The sequence below is a fragment of the Hetaerina americana genome, unplaced genomic scaffold (genome assembly GCF_022747635.1).
Source record: "Hetaerina americana unplaced genomic scaffold, ioHetAmer1.1.p SCAF_8, whole genome shotgun sequence".
In the NCBI taxonomy this organism is placed as follows: Eukaryota; Metazoa; Arthropoda; class Insecta; order Odonata; family Calopterygidae; genus Hetaerina; species Hetaerina americana.
Window position 1 is genome coordinate 75,470,861 of NW_027287427.1, and position 19,465 is coordinate 75,490,325.

The following is a 19,465-nucleotide window of genomic DNA, read 5'->3' on the forward strand; positions in this document are numbered from 1 at the left end:
AGTCCGAAATGTCTAAATATTTTCCTCCCTTTACCTTGCTTTTCCAACATTCTTCCCTCTCTTACCGTTTTCGGTATCTTACTGCGTTTCAATATTTCTTTCTCTACCTCCTCCGAATTTCTCTCAAAAACCTCTCTTCTCCTATCATGCTCTTCTGCCTTCGTTTTTCTATCCTTCCATTTTATTTACTCCATTTTTGTCCACACCCACTTCTTAAAAATTTCCTATCCTCCCTTTTTCCCTAACGCCTAAGTTTTGAGCATATAAAAAACCATTTTGTTTGTAAAAGCTTTCTCCAATCTTTTGTATTAGAGTTCATTTAAGGTACCGGTCATCAGCGTCGTTCTCGTTGCAAATACTTGACGACTCTGTGCATAAAATGTGTCAATTATTCCTCGCCGGTCATTTCTCGGAATAGCTTGTTCGTCGGTAACCTAAAGGTGGAAAGTTCAAATCGTCTCTTATTTACTGATGTGGCACTGTAGGAGAAGAGAATTTCCGAAATTTAATTTACTGGTTGTTTAATCTAATGGCATTGGTGTCAGAATAAGATGATTTTTAATCGCTAGATTCCCTGGCCTGTAGTTTAATGCAGTATGAGCAACATTTGCCAGCCTTATTTCTTACCATAAGGTAGTTTTGTAAATGTTGGTTTGGAAAGCTGTTTTAATAAGACGGGTAAAGGAACTAATGAAGCAAATCCTTGTTATTGATATCGTCTTTAATTTTTTTTCTTAATTTAATGGTGCGTTCCCTCGTAATTTGTGTGGATTTTCGCAGCGCTTGAGTGGGCACGGTGACATTTTGTTTGAATATTGATGGACGAGGAGGGTTAAGGCCTGAGAATGATTTAATTTGTGGAAATCATGAACTGATGATATTTCCAACCCTAAATCGGGGAGACAGCGAAACAACTCCATGCGCACTGTTACGACATATTTTGTCTTCCATGTCTTTGTTTACATTATGATTGTATTTGTCTTGCGGTCATTCACATTCTTAATTGAAAGGAATCAGTTTGTCGATAGCCTTTCCAATCGTGTATTTGGATTATTCCCACGCTCACGACTAATAATATGTTCCCTTTATTAAGCACCGCGACGGACGACAAGTGTGATTTAGTACAATGAGGAATGCGGCGGAATTTCCGGGAAAGCAGCCAATTTGCTCGTTAAAAGAGAACCGAAATGCAACGTTCTCTCACGTCACCCTTCCCCTCTTGACTGGTGGGATCGTCTTCATACAGCAACAATTCATGGGATTGCAGCGGATACCCTTAGCGTGTATTACAGATTTATCCAATAAAGCGTTGAGCGTTACAGTTGGTTGTTTTTTGAGGTCCTTAATGGCAGTGCACAGGCCTTTGTTTTCATTCACTCGTGAGGTTTCGTGCGAAGGTGATTGGAAGAATCTTAGAAAATGATCTTGGCGGCAGTTGTGTCCTTGTGGGCTAATGATGGGTTTTCGCCATGAACTACGCCGCCATTTCTCGGCCAATCAGAACGCAGCTATCCCTTGCGTGTTGTGCTTGATCTCGCATCAGTGCACTCGTGTGTCGTGTCTACTCGAGGTCCAAAATAATTTTGCTGTGTTCTCTCGGGGAAAGTATTTAGCTTAGGTGTCCATTTCGAGATAAGATTGAAATGGAATGCAATCGTATATAAATAATGATAAGATTAAAATGTTATATGGCAAGCGTGGATTTGGAGAAGGCCTTTGAAAGAAAATATCGAGTGGAACATGATGTCTAAATTACTGGAAACACTTGGCATTGTTTATGGCGAAAAAAAATATTGTCCATAAAATGTACAAGAATCAAATCGCTGCATTACGAAAGGCGAAAGAAAAATAAAAAAGGGGTTGCACAAAGATGCCCTGAGAATAAAAGAACCACAAAAATGGGCATCAAAGGAATTGAGATAAACGAAGATAAAATTAGCATGCTCAGTTTTGCAGATGACACCTTAGTAAAGGTAGCGCATCCAGGAGACCTGCTAGGTACCATCTTCAAAATTCAAAAGAAACTCAGAAAAGATAATGGGAAAACGGCCACAATTTGAGTCAGTGTGACCTGAGGAAGGCGATCGTCGAGGGGAAGTGAACTGGGAGAGCCACTAAAGAAGACTCCGGCCACTGGCCCAGATTGGCGGGTCACTGTACTTAAAAGTTCCGGCCCATAAACCCTGAATGTGTGTACGATTGCGTCTCACGAGGATGTCTATGTACCTCAAACCCCACTGGGAGAGTATTTGCGATTTGCGACTGTTTGTACCAGCTCATCCCTTTTTAACATCCCTGTCCCCTCCACCAAATATTACCTCTTAGGGCATTGATAAATTTATAAAATTCACTGAAGAGATGTCAATATAAGAACTACGTGGTGAGATTCACCAAACACCTTTGCATAATGAATCATCACCGTGTTTTAAATTTCTGAAACAAACTTGTGTAAGCAATCAACAGACGCGGCCGTAATTGTGATATGTAACACAAGGTTACAATAACTTCATGCTATTCATTCCTATTAAAATGTTTTTTACGACCTGAGTTCGGCATTTCAATGACCTGAAGATGACAATGAGGTGTTCAAATCCGGATTCCAACATTTCAAGCCGAATATAGGCATCGTTCTGCTTCCAGGAATGTCTGTGACGTAGGCTGTTTTGTTGAAAGCCATTTCCATTATTGTGGATATAGCGCTTTTATAGTGCTGGTAACATCCTAGAGGCTTCTTAAGGTCTAAGTATTCACTTCGGTATTAAAGCGCGTGCTTGACCGGAGGTGAAAATCGTCACTTAAACAACCGACACGACGGAAACTCGTGGAAGACAAATGAAGCCTTAACCAACTACACGTTGTGAAAGCGTTCAGGATAATGATATAAGAATTTTGGAATCCGGGTCATGAAAATAAAACATTTTTGTGGAAATGCAATGTACAAAGTAATTTTTTCCCCTCCTTCAGTAAAAGATTATGCGTCCGGGAAAAATCAACAGCAGACTTAAATTTTATTTTTCAGTTTGCTCTCACTGAGAGACTAGTGTTTCACTGGGTGCTCAAAAATTGTGTATAAAGCGGCCGTGGCAACCCTCTATAGATTATATGTAGTAGTACGGCATTCTTCCCCTGTAGGTATTGCTGACTTGTAACTTGCCGAGTTTGGGCTTTCCCTACTCATCGAACTCTTTATTCGTTTTCAGGAGCGGCCTCCCCGGCGCCGGCGGCCGCCACGATGCCCGGAGGGGCGCCCGCCCCCGGCACCCCCTCCTCCAAGATCAAGGTAAGTCCCTCGATAATATTATTTTATTCAATAACGCGCTCATCCAAGAGCCGAAGAGCGTGTCCATGTGACAGGAGAAGAGCTTTCGGGCCGCTGCTATGACTGATATGATCACTGTATTGTTTAGGTCGGGAGTATTGAAAGGTTCAAACTTCATACGAGTTTGAATCTCCAAAGGTAAACATAATAATTGTTTCAAGAAGAAAAATATGTATCGTCAAAAATGTCAACTTCAGTTGAAATCACATTTGAGCAAGGAGTTATTTGTGTGAGTAGGGATTTGTAATAACGAAAGAAGTTCGTAATCACATTTTATATTATACAAAAAGCCTCTCAAGTGGGTGATGCATTGTAACCTTAGAGATGAGAATAAAAAACACTCTGATAAAGTTTAATTAATCCTGAATCCAATAACCTGAATAATATTTTAAAAAGTTGAAGGGCTTTTTGGCGAAACGAAACTTTCTTTAATGAAAGAGATTTATAAGATTATTGTATATTATACAAATAAACGTTTTTAAATAGCTATACCGCATAAAAATGAATGCTTCGTTAGTAAACAGACTCGCAGCTCCACCTTAGAATTGTCCTTCACTTGAAGGTAATGTTCTGGTATGTACTTTCGTACCTCCACGTTCACCTTCGACAATTCGCTTATCTGATAGCTTTTGGAGGTAGAGCTCAACGTTTCATCGTCGGCGTTCGGGGAAAAGTACGTTTTTGATAATTTCTTCAAGCTAAACATACTTATTATTGAGAGTAATAAACCACGGTTAATCATTCTCAATTAATAATTACGCGTGAATAGGGCCGAATTTACCTCGGACAAGAGAAATATCCCATTTAATACAGCTTCTGAATTAATTTTCGTAGTTGGCGGCATGATAGTTCTGTACTATTTTTCCCCCGGGGTCACAGTCGTCTCCATTTTAGGCAATCTTTTTTGCTTAAATATAATAATATTTTTAAATTTAACAGAAAGTATTATCATAAATCCCAAGCCTATAAAAATACTGGAGCAGATGTACCTTGAGAACAAACTTCACTGTCCATGGTGACAGCTGGCAATGGGCAGGCCACTGCCAAGGGTGTCAAGCCACAGGAGAGGCCTGCAGCCACTTCTCAATTTCCTTGTATAGTTATAGAGTGAAATGGCGTCCATTGTTGACGCCATTTCCTTGCTACGCTGTTCGGCCATTTGAGCCAAAAGCCATTAGAGGCAACATTTGACAACAATGGACGACTCTTTACTCGTTCCGCCTAGTTTGAGAAGTTCCGTGAGGAACGCCCAGAGCGCTCGGATCAACCCTGAGTGGACACATTTTCGCCTGCGACCGAGTCGGTTACATCCGGGCTTTTGACGCAATTCACTTTTTGAAATGCAGGTTGACGCGGAATATCCCGCAGTTATTCAGATTTGTCAAAGGAGAAAAATCCTTTTATTATTATTCCAGATGACGTTCAAAAGTCGTAAAAGAGTAAATCTTCAGTTCGTCCGAACTGCGGCCCACCTACGAGTACACAATTGGAATCGGTCGCGTTTTGCAGGCTCAAGTACACCAATCTGCGGTATATCGATCAATCTGGCCGCCCTGTTACGGCGTAATGCCCCAATACACTTTCAAGAGCAGGGGATATATGCATATCTAAGAGCACGTTATACGAGAGAGATTGCCTCTAGGGCCCTGTTCTTCCTGTCCCGATGGTTATTCATGCGTCATACCATTAGACGGTTTATTTCAATTTTCCCCCTCGAAGTAAGCCTTTGTACTTTTTACGGATCGTCAATTGCAATTTTTTCTTTTACGTATTTCTCACAACGAAAGTCTGAAATAGCGAATGTTCTCAATCTATTTGGCCTCACTGAATTCACACAAATTATATTAAAAACGGTTGTGTCGATATTTTTATGAGAGTTTAAATAAATTGGATGCACAAGCTATAGCAGCACAAGAACTAGCCTATAGCACAAGCTATTTAGCACAAGAAATAGCCTTCAATTTTCAAATTCAGCATCTGGCTGATTCCCGTTCGCTTAGGTATTCGCAGTTATAAACCTAGGATGAAATAGAGAGAAATAATAAAATTTACTTGTAAAAGTGGGACACACTTCATCCATGACTTAATTTTCATTTGGCCTCGCGGAAAGAATCAAGCTCGGGCGCAAGCCATAATAGACCGTTAATTAAAACATGTAATTATTGAGTTTTCACATTATTGTTGTTGCAATAATGGTATTGTTAATAGTTTGTAATGCTTTCAGAATGCTAGCTTTTAAATATTGAAGTGTTTTGGAGGTGATGACTGGCTCACAGTGCCAAGTGAGTTCCTATCCATTCTGCCATCTGACCTTCCACGCCCTCTAGCACTACTTCCCCTCTCATTCTTCCGTCCCCATGTGCTTCTAATTAAGCGCCGAGTTATTTCTGCTTGCCCTCTGAGGATGTCTAACCCGTGGACTTATTTTCCCTTCATCTCATTGAGAAGTACTTCATATCTCATACTCTCTTTTTATAACTTTTGACCTCCATTTGCGTTGTCTATTTCTTGACACTGAATATCCAAATGATATTCTGTCTGTTATTAAGTAATGATTTTCCAAACTCCTAGTTGTTCTGAGGTATTCTGACAGTGGTTTTCACTACAACATAAGCGTGGTGTAATGTTATTTACCTGAAAATCGGCAACATGTGAACACTTCAACGGCGAAGGTTAACAGACATCGCGGGTTGCGTATAGCGTAGGTGTGCGCGTCAACCGCTGAGGGCATCGGGCTGGAGCTTTTGGTGCGATTGAAGCAAGAACATATATACTACCTTGATCAAAAATTTCCCGGAATTTATTCAGAAAATTAAAAATACAAGTTTATTCATCTAAATCTATATTGTCCCCTTCAAAGTAATCCCCATCGACTGCAACACACTTATGCCAGCGCTTGATCCAATCCTCGAAACATTTTTTATATTCGGTTTTCGGTATGTCCATCAGTGCTTCCTGCGATTTTTCCATTACTTCCTCTCGGCTGCTAAAACGCGTTCCCCGTAATGGTTTTTTAACTCGATTGAACAGAAAGAAGTCATAGGGAGCCAAATCAGGTGAATTCGGTGGCTGTTGGATGGTATTTGTTGCATTTTTCGTCAAAAAATTACGAATAATGATAGCACTGTGCGACGGTGCGTTATCATGGTGCAAAATCCACGAGTTTTCTGCCCACATTTCTGGTCTCTTTTGGCGAATTGCTTCACGCAAACGTCTCATAACGCCCAAATAATACTCTTTGTTTACTGTCTGGCCTTCTGGCAAAAATTCATGATGCACTACACCGTTGTAATCCATGAAAACCGTCAGCATTGCCTTCTTTTTTGACTGAAAACGACGTGGTTTTTTTGGTCTCGGCTCATTTGGTGAACGCCATTCACTTGCCTGATGTCTGGATTGCGTGTCGTACTCATAAACCCACGTCTCGTCTCCAGTAATGATCCTTTTGATGAATGTGGGATCGGATTCAGCCTCGCAAATCATGTCTTTTGCGACGTCAACACGGTCTCTTTTTTGCATGAAATTGAGGTCTTTTGGCACCAACTTTGCTGCTACACGACGGAAACCCAAATCATTAACCACAATGTCTTGGGCGGATCCATAGGCAATGCTCAAGTCCTCCGCTATTTCTCTGATGGTTAATTTGCGGTTATTGACCAACATTTCTTTTACTTTATCAATTTTTTCACCGACTTTCGATGTCGATGGTCTGCCACTGCGTTCATCATCTTCGATTGACTCACGACCACTTCTGAACCGCTCGTGCCACTGGTAAACGACCGTTTTTTTTTAGAGAATCGTTGCCGAAACACTTTTCCAACATTTCCAACGTCCGTGCGCCACTAAATCCGTTTTTTACGCAAAATTTAATACAAGTTCGTTGTTGCAAATTTAAATCCATTTCTGAAATTGTAAAAAATTGCCAACACACACAGAGATAGATGTACTCTTGGCTACGTAACTTTTACAAATGTCAAGTTATGACACTAAGATTTAAAGGGAATATCAACAACAGATGTACCAATTTAACAAAAAAAACAGAACTCAAATCGGAACGATGAGAGCGCCACACGGTGGTTATTCCGGGAACTTTTTGATCAAGGTAGTATTCTTCCGGCCTTTGTTAAGATATCCATAAGGCTAGAATCAGAAGGGCATCATACACGCTTGAAGCGGAAATCGGAACGCACCCAAGGAATCAACCGTCATTAGTCAGCATTTTTACGCGCAAAATATTATTCAAGGCCTTATCATCTGGGTATTATCTAGAGAAATAGACAGCTCTGGTTCAGAATACCTTATGATAATAAGCTTATCCATTTCTAGTTCCAGAAAAACTGCAACTTAAATATTTCAATGGGCAAACTGTTGTTTGATTCTTAGCTGTTCCCATAAAATAACTTTTGTTAACCTGTCAGCTCCACTATTTTAGGCCTTACAATATAAATCATCTGCTTTGCACATTGTTAAACATCGAGTATTAAAGAATAATTTTCTTGCAAAGGTATTACATGCAATTCATACTAGGTTGACTGTAGTAAAGGATTACACAATATTAGGCAGCACGTTATATATTAGCAATGCATGATTATTTGAAAGGACTGTAAAAGGAGTTATATCACCAGGGGTATTCGGATCGATTGATGACGGTACTTATTGCATTCCTGAAACTAGAAAAATATAAATAATACACAAAATAGACAGTTTAAAGATATGATTTTTGTGTTCCACTAGAATGAGATTAGAAAAAGAGAAAATTATGCTTTGTACACATTTTCACTGCTACATTCATGTAATATGCAGTAACTGTTAGTGAGATCATTGTGTTTGCTAATTATAAGTGATTAAGATTTTCTTTTAGTGATTTTGAATTTCAGGATTTCCTGTCTCATAAGGCACTTGATTGTCATGTTAGAATTAAGGAAAAATTCTTGAATCAGACTGGAAAGAAGTGAAGTATTTTCATATTCACACTTAACAAAGGAAAAGAAATTGTTGCTTTAAAAAAATATCTACTGCATTGACGTTTATTCATTGTAGGACCCCTGAAATTCATCTTTACTGCTGCTAAAATCAGCTACGCAGTTATTTTCAATGGATTTTTCAGTTTCCTCATACACAATTTCATTTTCACTTCCATCTGGTGAATAGCTAATTTCATATTTTTTAAAAGACTATGATAGTCACACTCTTAACTTTCTGCCAGGAATTCTTCACCCTCTTGCAAACAATAGAAATTGACAGCCATTTCAGTCTTCCCATCTGTGTGACCTCATGAGTTGTGCCCTAATCTACGTTATCCACTCTTGCATAGATCCCTAGAATGGTTTATTGATTGAAACCTTCAAAGGTTGCAATTGAGAAGGTAATCCACTAGAAATCATGGCTAGATGCATCTTTCGTTTAGTGGCAAGGCTTCCTGCTGACTCAATTTCCTTAAACTGATGGCACACTAACAAAGTTGATTCCTTCAGAAGACCACCCAGAAGCTTGGTGCCATTTCCATCCATTCATCCTTTGGGATGAACAAGAATATAAATTTCATGTTTTACTTTACATATACTATTTTTTAAAGGTAAACAAAAGAGGGAGTTTTGAACCATCATCGCAGCATACAAGAACAACAATATAGTGCTTCTTCTTGTTACAGAAGTCTTTATTATTGCCTATTTAGCACCTTAGAACAAGGGCACCTCATCTGTATTCTCATTTTGTCATATCTATAAATACATCCTTTTTCTCTAGTAAATGCTACATTTTTGGAATTCTATAATCTTTCTTTCATATTCAAGTGACAGTTTTTATGCTGTTATGGTTCTGCTTTGTATGCACAGAACCTTTCTCTTCATAAATCTCTTGTACCATGATGTTGTACCAAGAAATTCGGCAGTAGACGAAACTATTGCTAGCTTTCTCACTTCAGTTAAAATCGTTTTTGTTGGAACAGTAATTCTTCCCGTGATTTATTTTCGTGTTCTTGGAATGTTCTTCTGCATTCACTGAATCAATCTTCTACTTCCTCCATTTTCGTTTCATCCTCTCAGTCAGTGGTGCCTTTCAGGTGCCCTGTGTCCATGTCCTGAAGTGTAATTCATAACTTTAAAGTTGAGAGGCAATACTGTATGACAATCGTCTCTCTTTACATGCCATGAGATTGTTCTAATTTTAACTTTTTATGCAAAACTTAGTGTCTGTGTGTAAAAGCAGATATGCACACTAAATAGAGAGGAACATGATACAGATTTCACAGCACTATAATATTACTTATGGTTGATTGCCTGTAGGCACCGAGTTTACCATGAAATGTTTGAGGAGATGGGTGACCTTCTGGTTAGCCCATGCACATTAGTTTTCAGCAGCATCACATGCCAGATATAAATAAATGTGCCAAATGTTATAGATCGACGATTAATTTGGGATTTTTTAAGGAAGTCTGTCCAGAAAGTAATTAAGCTCTATTGCTTACTACTGGCTCAAAAAAGTTATTATCAAAATCTGTAATAAAGGCCACAATTTTCTATGCCTGATGAGGGAAAAAATACTAGATAGTAAGTATTTTCCTTGGCAAATTGGCTTGTGACTTATAGGACAAAGTTATTCCCATTTACCTATGGCCCATAAGATGCAGTTGTTTTAGAGTACATTTTAAAGAAAAAAAAATGCATCTAAAGGGTTGGGAAAAATGGTAATTATGTCATAAATTGGCACTGTTTGCCTCACTTGGAATAATTATTATTGCAAGAATGAAAATCTTCTATTCAGCAATATAAAGAGTGCAGAATTAATGTATTGCCAATCTTAGAAAAAAAGAGGAAATTGTGGTTGAAACTAACAAAAAAGTGATTTTAAACTTCTTTAGATCAGAGAAAGTAATTAAGGAAACCTGTGCCTTAGTTCAGTGGTCATGCTGAGGTTAAGAAGATGGTGCTTGTTAACCATAAGTGACCAGCATTTTTGATCCAAAAAAAATGATATTATAGCACATAACTTAAGCCAAACATGATATCGCTGGCATTTTAGACAGTAAAGTTTCCTGTTAACAACAAGAGCTATGAGTTACGCTCACATAAAAATAATCTAAACCTCTGGTGGTGGAGTGTAAGCCACCACTCTTGTTATTAATCAGATGGTGAAACTCAAAGACTTGTAAAACTCAAGTAAGTTAATTGAGTGAATCCTAGCTTAAGTGGTTGATTAATGTTTTCTTTGATTTTTAGGAGAAGTTGATGATACGACCCAAGGTAGTGGTGGCACTTTATCCCTTCAAGGCAATCGAAGGAGGTGACCTCTCATTGGAAAAGGTGAATTCATTGCTTCTCTTATCTTAACAACTGCATGTCCAACACTTAAAAAATGCTTGAGTTTAAAATATTGGTCTAAGTAAATTTATAGTTGATTTGCACATCATAGAAGTAGGATTATGTGGAATTGTTTAGCATCAATTGTCTTTGGCTTCTCAAAATTTAATCAGTTGTAATGAATTTCTTATATGCATTTTTGTATTTGAATTTCCTCAAAATTTGTAATGGTTTTTCGAGTATTTTATTCAGAAATATACAGTGATTTGGTAACAGTTTTTAACATGCAAAAATATGTGAAACCTGGAGATGTTTAAATGGTTTTCATAGTAAAATGTATGAGGGGAGATGGAAAGGTTCTTAGAATCATCAGCAAATGTCAGCACTAGCGCAACAAGTTTCCCGTGTAGTAGTAGGTAGTCATGTAAGAGTAAACACACAATGCATCAGTGCTCTGGGAAGAGATCTGTGGCCTGGATGCCTCTTATGTTGTTATTCCTGTGTGGTGATTTGTGTAGATTAAAAAAATTGAGATGCAAGTTATGACTAAATACTTCTTAAAGGAAGGTATGAAAGTGAAGGAAATTCATGTAGACTTTCAGAATACTCTGAGGGACTCTGCTCGTTCATATTAAACTGTTGTTAAGTGGAAAAATGAGTTAAGGTTTGATCGGGACAGTTTAGATGATGATCCATGTAGTGGTCATCCAAAATGTGCCTTGTGCCCCAGAAATTATTGCAAAAGTGCATAAAATGGTCATGGAGGATCACCGATTGAGAGTACAAGAAATTAATGAAGCTGTGGGGATATCATCTGGACAGCCATATCACATTTTAACCGGGAATTGGATATGACCTGCCAGATGGGTGCCATGACTCTTGGGGCATGATCACAAACGCATGAGAGTGGAAATTTCCAAACTGTTTGACTTGTTTTAAGGACAACCAGCAAGATTTTCTGCTGGGGTTTGTGACCATAAGTAAAGCTTGGGTCCACTGCTATACCCCAGAGACAAAGCAGTTGTCAAAGAAGTGGAAACATATTGATTAAACATCACCAAAGAAAGCAATGGCAAAATGGTTGGCTGGAAAGGTGATGGCTTCAGTTTAATTGGGTGCAAAAGGAATTCTGCTGATAGATTATCTTCTCACTGGTCAAACAATTACTGGACAACACCACACTAACCTGATGGACCAAATACAAAGAATGATGCTAAAAAAGGCTCGGTTTGGCAAGGAAGAAAGTAATCTTTCATCAAGACAATGCACGCCCACACACAAGGGTCATTGCCATGGCAAAAATAAGTAAACTAAGAGATGAATTGTTACCACACCCACCTTATTTACCTGATTTGGCTCCATCAGATTTCCATCTCATCCCCTAGATCAAAATTATTCCCGGTGGATGGAAATTCTATTCCAACAAAGAACTAGCAGCTGAAGTAGACAGGTATTTTGAAGACCTGAAAGAATCTAATTTTCAAGATGAGATCAAGGCATTGGAACATCGCTGGACCAAGTGCATTAGTTAACAGGGAGACTATGTTGAAAATTAAAAAAGTTTCATCGAGGTAAGTCATTTATTTCTAATTACCTTTGTATCAATAATACATTTCTCCCCTCACCTTATGTTAAGTAAAATATTTTATGAAAATACTCTCTGGAATGTTCTAATGTTTGTGATTCTATGGATCAAATTTTGCAATATTCATATGATTTTTTTCTAACCTTATTGCCTACATTTTATTCATGGAATTCATTTCACAATGTGTTGGATGGGTGGTTAATTGGCTGAATAAAAATATGCCACCAAATTTATCTATTACATTTTCTTTATTGTCACCTCTAAAATCTCCAGATTAATTTCTAAAGATTTAATTCATCCTTTTTATGTTTCAGGGTGCTGAGTATGAAGTATTGGATGATTCACAGGAACACTGGTGGAAGGTGAAAGATGAACATGGGTAAGCAGTTGCATAGCGCAGTGCATCCTTAACATAATTAGCTATATAATAATCCATAATCATCAGAATCCCCTAAGTATGAGTCATTTCTTCATGTAAAGTGCATTTAGACTCTGTTTAATAAGTAAAGTTAACTACTGGGGGATTGCATTAAAATTTGTAGTGTATTTTAAGGCTAATGCCGACAGCATGTTTCACTCCTCCATTCCCATCCATCCCTTCTGGTGCAAATAACCTCAGCTGTCCATTGCCTCCCATAATAAGTGCTACTAGAGCTTTGACCATAGAGCTTGGAGAACTCGACCCTGACCTATTAAGCCAACCATTAATTAGGTTGAGGTATGTAGTTTTCATAATATGATGGGCATGTAGTGGATTCAAGAATCTTGTTGATCTAGAAGGCAATGAATATTACCAATGTTGTGGAAGTGACACCAAAAAGATTTTGTAAGGCTTATATTTAAGCCATGGCCAATGTTAGGCTAAAATTTCATTTGGTTCAAATTTAAATTTGTATTTTTTTACATAGTGATTGCAGATTATTTTTTCCTTTTCTTTTGAATTTTCAGCATAAATTTTATTTCATCATCTTAAGCTCTACATTTTCATGACTTCGAAACCTCTTTTCTTAGCTAATTTTTCATCTCTAGGCTAGTACTATTTCCTGTTAATTGTTGTTCCTTCTGCTAGACTTTTTAACCTGGTCTATCCTGCATACTATCTACTTCTTGCTTCTGCTTTAACAGGTAATTTTGCTCCTGAAATAATAAAGCACTTCCATTTATTCAGCTGTTTCTATTCCAAGTTTTATTTGAGTATTTTCTTTATTCCTTTGACTTCAAACTACTATCTTAATATTATTTTTTTAACTTGAAGTTATACTTTTTCGTCCCCTTCTCCATATTCAGGAGAACACATTTGTCAAGTCTTTGTCAGCTATACCGCTGGCCAGTTGCTGAATGTTTTTCCTTTCTACATATATTCTGATGCTGCCTTAATGTAATTTCTGTATACTATTTTAGTTTCCTATATCCTAATATTCGTCAAGCAGGGACCTGCTAGTTAAGATTATATTGTATGCTGTGTGTTTGTGGAGCCTAGCATCTACCTGAGAGATATTACAAATGGTGCCACATGATGTCACGATAGTGCTGTATTAAAGCGGAAGTATTAATGAAATTGTAGTGACAAGATGGATTGCTGTTGACAGCCATAAGTAAATGAATAGTTCCAAAGTGTGTATTTTGTACCACTTGCTGCTAACTCCTGATGATAAATGAGCTTCACTCACATGTATTTCATTGGTTTTAATATATATGATGTGATTTTTTAGTCTTAATAATGATTTGTGCTGCATAAGAGGGACATATAAATTCTAATTTTATTCTCACTTTAATATTTTTATTTCAGATCAATTGGATACATACCAAGTAACTATGTCAAGGAGAAAGAATTGCTAGGACTTCAAAAATATGAGTGAGTATAATTGTATGTGTGGAACAATTTCAATTTTTGTAAAAAGTAGCATCTTCATCAAAGTCAAAGCTATGAAAAACTCAACTCTGTAATACCTACAATGATTAGTTAAACTTTGTATGAATCCTGGTATGCCAAGATGCATGATTTTCAAGTGTACATGGTATCATTTCTTTTAGGTGGTATGTTGGTGATATGTCACGCCAAAGGGCAGAGTCATTGCTCAAGCAGGAGGATAAAGAAGGGTGTTTTGTTGTGCGCAATTCATCTACTAAAGGCCTCTATACACTATCTCTCTACACCAAAGTGTGAGTATTAGTTGTGGGCATGTAACATCTTTCTTTTCTTTATAAATATTTTAATTTGTAATTGACTTCATTTAAAGTAATTTAAACAAATAATCTACCGCATCTGTTGTAACAGTAGAGATAAGATTTTATGGCACTTCGCAATTAAAAGAAGTAATTCACAAAAGGAAAATAATTTTCTGTTCCTTCTGCAATGAGAAACAACTCAAAAATTAATTGAAGAAATAAAAATGTATTTTAGAGTAGCTAAGTCAGAGTCATAATGAATTATATGACTGGTTTACTGATAAACATTGAATTGAATTAATTAAAAATAGCAATTTTCCACAAAAATAAAATTTAATGCGACCGGTTTCAATGTTACTACATCATCATCAGACCTGATGATGATGTAGTAACATTGAAACCGGTCGCATTAAATTTTATTTTTGTGGAAAATTGCTATTTTTAATTAATCATGATATTCCACCATATCACGCCTGAAACGTCTCTTTTTATTGAATTGAATGTTCTGGTAGCCGTGTTGAAAAAGAATAAAAGAGTAGAAACCCGTTTATACCCATAACTGTAAACATGAAAACATTTAAAAATAAAATATTTCATTAATTACTGTATGTATCTGCATGCTACTATTTGAAATGTAAATCCCCAATCCACAGATACCTAGCAGTAATCCAAATGCATAAGTAATGCATGAAAATGCATGGCTTAAAATATTCATGGGTATGATACCAAATTTCCAAAAGGTAATGCACACCAAGTTATGTTCAAGTAAAATAAATGAGTAAAACATGGTTTAAAATTTCAAGGGACAAACAAAAGTTCAGCTTTAAAATATTTGGTTTTAAATTAGATTTTGGGATCTAATCTGGGGATCAGATATTCTAACCCTGCCTCGAGTATGTATGGTGTGATGTCATTTAGTTGATAGTCTATTGTTAACTTTGCAATAGGACATGACCTCAATCATTGGTTCACTTTTATGTACCCAATTAGGCCTAATAGGAAAATTGACCAATATACTCTATCCATTAGGCTACCGTGCCCTATTATTTCAATAAATATGGTTTTGAAATTGCTGTTTCTTGCCCTGTATCAATAATATCTCATAGCTACTTTTGAAAATTTTTTCCTGTGTTGAGTCAGGAGAAAGTAAGGATTAAATTTATTTAAAAATGAACCCATCTTTCTTCTGCATATCATCAAACAGAATACTTTTGAAAACCATCAATCAATTAAATGAAATTTGAAAACATTATTTATCGTGTGGAAATCTTATTCAGAAGCATAATCAAGTTGTAAAGCAAATGAATGCTAACTTCAATTGCATATTATTCAATATTTACCATGGAACATTTTATGTAATTGGTCTTTTTCCCTTAAAAATTATATGACAAGAAAATATTATTTCATCTTAAGTTTGATTTAACTTCCTAAGGGAAAATGTTATTGTTCTAGTGATTTGAGCTTAATGTTGTGAGACAATGCTGCTTTTATTTGGCTAATAGCAATATTTTATTCATTAACAGTCCTCATCCACACGTAAAGCATTACCATATAAAGCAAAATGGAAGGGGGGATTTTTTCCTATCAGAGAAGCATTGCTGCAGCTCTGTGCCAGACCTTGTCAACTACCACCGTCACAACAGCGGGGGACTTGCCTCTCGTCTTAAGGCTTCACCTTGTGATCGGCCAGCTCCACCTACTGCGGGCCTTAGTCATGGTTAGCATTACTCATTTCAGTTGTTACATTTCTCCTTTTCAGGTGAAATAAATTATCTCTTGATTTAAATGAATGTGTTGTGGTATGCTATTAAGGTAGTGGTTATGAATTAGCTGTGGAATGATTTGCTAGAAAAAGAACTGAATGCTGTGAAAGTCATGTGTATGTTAATGCTCGGATGGTTCATGGTTGGAGTGTTCGATTTCAGACTGAGCAACGTTTCAGACCTACTTATGTACGTCATTGTATGGCAAATTCATGGATAAAAACTGATGAGAAGTGTCTGGTGGTAGAATTCTTCCTTGTGTTTTGGTGATGTGGTCAGAAAGCTTAAATCATTCCTGCCTTTGTACTGTTATGTGGTAGTATTCCTTGGAAAAATAAATGCATTGCATAGGTAGTGTGCTTGTGGTGGGGGGGGAAGGAATGGAGATGGAGCCATATACAAAGTGTTAAAGTACCTTTCCTTAATTTTATTACATCCATGTTCTTTGGTCTTAAAATGATGAATGGATAGCACTACATTGAAACAATGCATTGAACTTTCTGTAATGTAAATATTCATTTCCTAATTGTATTTTTAATTATATGGCATTATTCATTCCAAAGTACTGGCAGGAAATTGGAAATGAAGGCTATTTGGTTGTGTATAATTTTATGACTGTTATTTTTTATTCCAGTGTAATATCATAGAAAAGTGTGGCATGTAGTTTTCAGTGAATTATTTAGTGTTTTGGTCACTTTATTCATCTAATTGTTCATTCCAGTCACCAATTTCAAAAATGTTCACATAGTTAATATTACTGCTTATTGATTATTTTTAGTTTCATTGCATAATCTGTGTGCGGAAAAATCTACGGTGAAGATTTATCTGCCCAAATATTTTCAGCTTGCAAAATTCATGCTCCTTCAATTTCATTGCCTTTTGCATGCTTAGCAGTTAGTCTTTAAAATTGGTTATAATAAATCATTTACTAATTGCACAAGATTTTTAGCTGTATGAAATACAAAAAGCAGACACAATTATTCAGTCTCATATTCCTTAGTATAATTATAAGTACAATGCACATTAGTACACTAGTCTTAATGATGCCATCCACCAATATCTGCTTCCTCCTTTCTCCCAGAAACTGGTAATCAGAATAGAACAAGGTAGTAGAGAACTGGACCCTGTCACTTTTCCAGACAGTGATGTTCAGTCCACTGTGAGATGGCCTTTCATTTGTCCCAGCAATCTCAGACTATAATCTTCTCTGCCTTTCCTTCCCCAACTCACAGAGCTGACAAATCAGTGTCGACTACCTCTCCCAATCCCAAGCATTCATTGCAGCCAACTGCTATGCATGGATTCACTTATAATATCATGCTTAAATGATGGATATTCATTTAATGTTGACCAAGTAATTTTTACATCTAAATTAATTATGGGACCTAGTTTTCAAAATTATTTGAAAGGAAGCTGCTCAGAAACAAATTTAAGTAGTGTACCCATTTACATACTCAATTTATCCAAATAAGCGATTCTTTAGATGGCTCATCATGGTGAAATCACATTCTATTAAGTTATTTGATGATATAATTTGATTGTAGCCAGAAAAGTTATTTAGTGGATTAAATGCCATTAGCCACCACCTTTGAGGCTGGAGGGCAAGGTAGAGGAGTGGATGGATGCCTCTCTCTGGGGCAAATGGATAATCAACCCTTTTGATAATCTTTCGGTCAAAAGTGATGTGTAATTTCATGGAGATTTTATCAGTTTCAATTTTTTCAATATATTGTTGTTATTATACCAAATTTTTGTTGGTACTTAGTTTTTATTTATGATTGCATTTGCTATTGTAAATGTTTTAATTGTGCTCTTGTAGCCTGTTTATTTATAGACTGGTTGATTTGCAAAAGAGGGTTGAGAGTTAAAAAAATTGAAGTAATTTGTTATAATTATATGAGTGCTGTTCAATGAAGGGTGATCATAATTTATTTATTCACCTAATTTATCATGTTTTTTATTATTTTAAAGTGTAATGCATGTGTGGAACATTTGAAGCTTGTACAGGAGGCTAATGAAGAGTGTGTTCTTCCCTTATGTATAGCTAGAAGATGGTTTAAAATATTTAAAGACAATCGATTTCAAAGGGAGGAGGATGCAGAACTCCTGTCAATGTTGCTATGGAAGTACTTATTAACACCACTGCTGCCACTGAGAGCACTATCAGAAATGTGAACTTCTCAATGAGTGCCACACACTTTTTGGTAGCAGAAAAATTGCAGCCATGATTATGCACTGTGAATCCCAATTATCTCACAAAACTCAATGTGAAGTGTGTTCCTAATCCCTCCCATAGTCTAGGCACAGGCCATGTGACTTTTTCCAATTCAACAATATGAAAAAACATCTTCATGGATAAGCATTTTTCATCACCAGGAGCAGGTGTAGGCCAACAGAACTTGCTACAATGTTCAATGGCTGCCATTGATTATCCACTAGTTATATCAGTAAAGCTTTTTTCACATGTGCAATATACATGTACACAAAGCCAATAATAATATGTTATTGAATTTTTACAATAAATTATAAGAATAAAAATGTATGGTAACTCTTTATTAAACATACCTCTTATATTTATAATTATAACTATATGGATTGCTTTATACTCTGTGGTCTCCCTGTGTCAGACAGCTGTATATTATATAAAATATTATATGCCCTGCCAAAGGGTTAATATATTAATTTGAGATGTACGCACTGAAAAAATTTTGCTTCCTCATATCATGATATTTTCTAGTTAACCTCAACAAGTTCATTCAGAGTTACACATTTTCTTGCAGACAAATGGGAAATAGATCCTCAGGAACTGCATCTGTTGGAGGAGTTGGGTTCTGGGCAATTTGGGGTCGTCCGCCGGGGGAAGTGGAGGGGGTCCATTGATGTGGCTGTCAAGATGATGAAAGAGGGCACAATGTCTGAGGATGACTTCATTGATGAGGCCAAAGTCATGACGTGAGTTCAGACATTTTATTCATGAATATCTTATGGGCATATAGCCATATTTATATAAATATATAAACATTTAATTGATGCATATTAAAATCACGACACAAGTTGTAATAACATATTCTTTTTATATTGCACTATTTGGTTCATTGGTTGTCACAATCCATTAATTCTTTGATTTTACTTGCAATGGGAATAGCTAAAAATTCCAAGCATTTTTATCTGACCTGGGTCCAACCTGGTCCATAAAAAAATCAACAATAGCTACTATATCTGGTCACCAGTGTAGTAAATTTAAATGTGATAAAAAAATAAATTTGCAATAGTAAATTAGTGTTATTTTTGTTACTTCTCCATACTCTAATCATGGATATTATGTGAAGAA

General features: G+C 36.6%; 1 protein-coding gene across 1 annotated transcript in view; it reads left to right on the plus strand.

Annotated features, from left to right (window-relative positions):
* Positions 1–19,465, plus strand: part of Btk (tyrosine-protein kinase Btk29A) — a 145,396-nt gene that overhangs the window by 111,566 nt on the left and 14,365 nt on the right. The window contains exons 6-12 of the mRNA XM_071597025.1: positions 3,201–3,280; positions 10,537–10,620; positions 12,517–12,581; positions 13,992–14,057; positions 14,237–14,365; positions 15,895–16,088; positions 18,915–19,086. Of these exons, the coding sequence (XP_071453126.1) occupies positions 3,201–3,280; positions 10,537–10,620; positions 12,517–12,581; positions 13,992–14,057; positions 14,237–14,365; positions 15,895–16,088; positions 18,915–19,086 (790 nt within the window). The remainder of the gene's footprint in view (positions 1–3,200; positions 3,281–10,536; positions 10,621–12,516; positions 12,582–13,991; positions 14,058–14,236; positions 14,366–15,894; positions 16,089–18,914; positions 19,087–19,465) is intronic.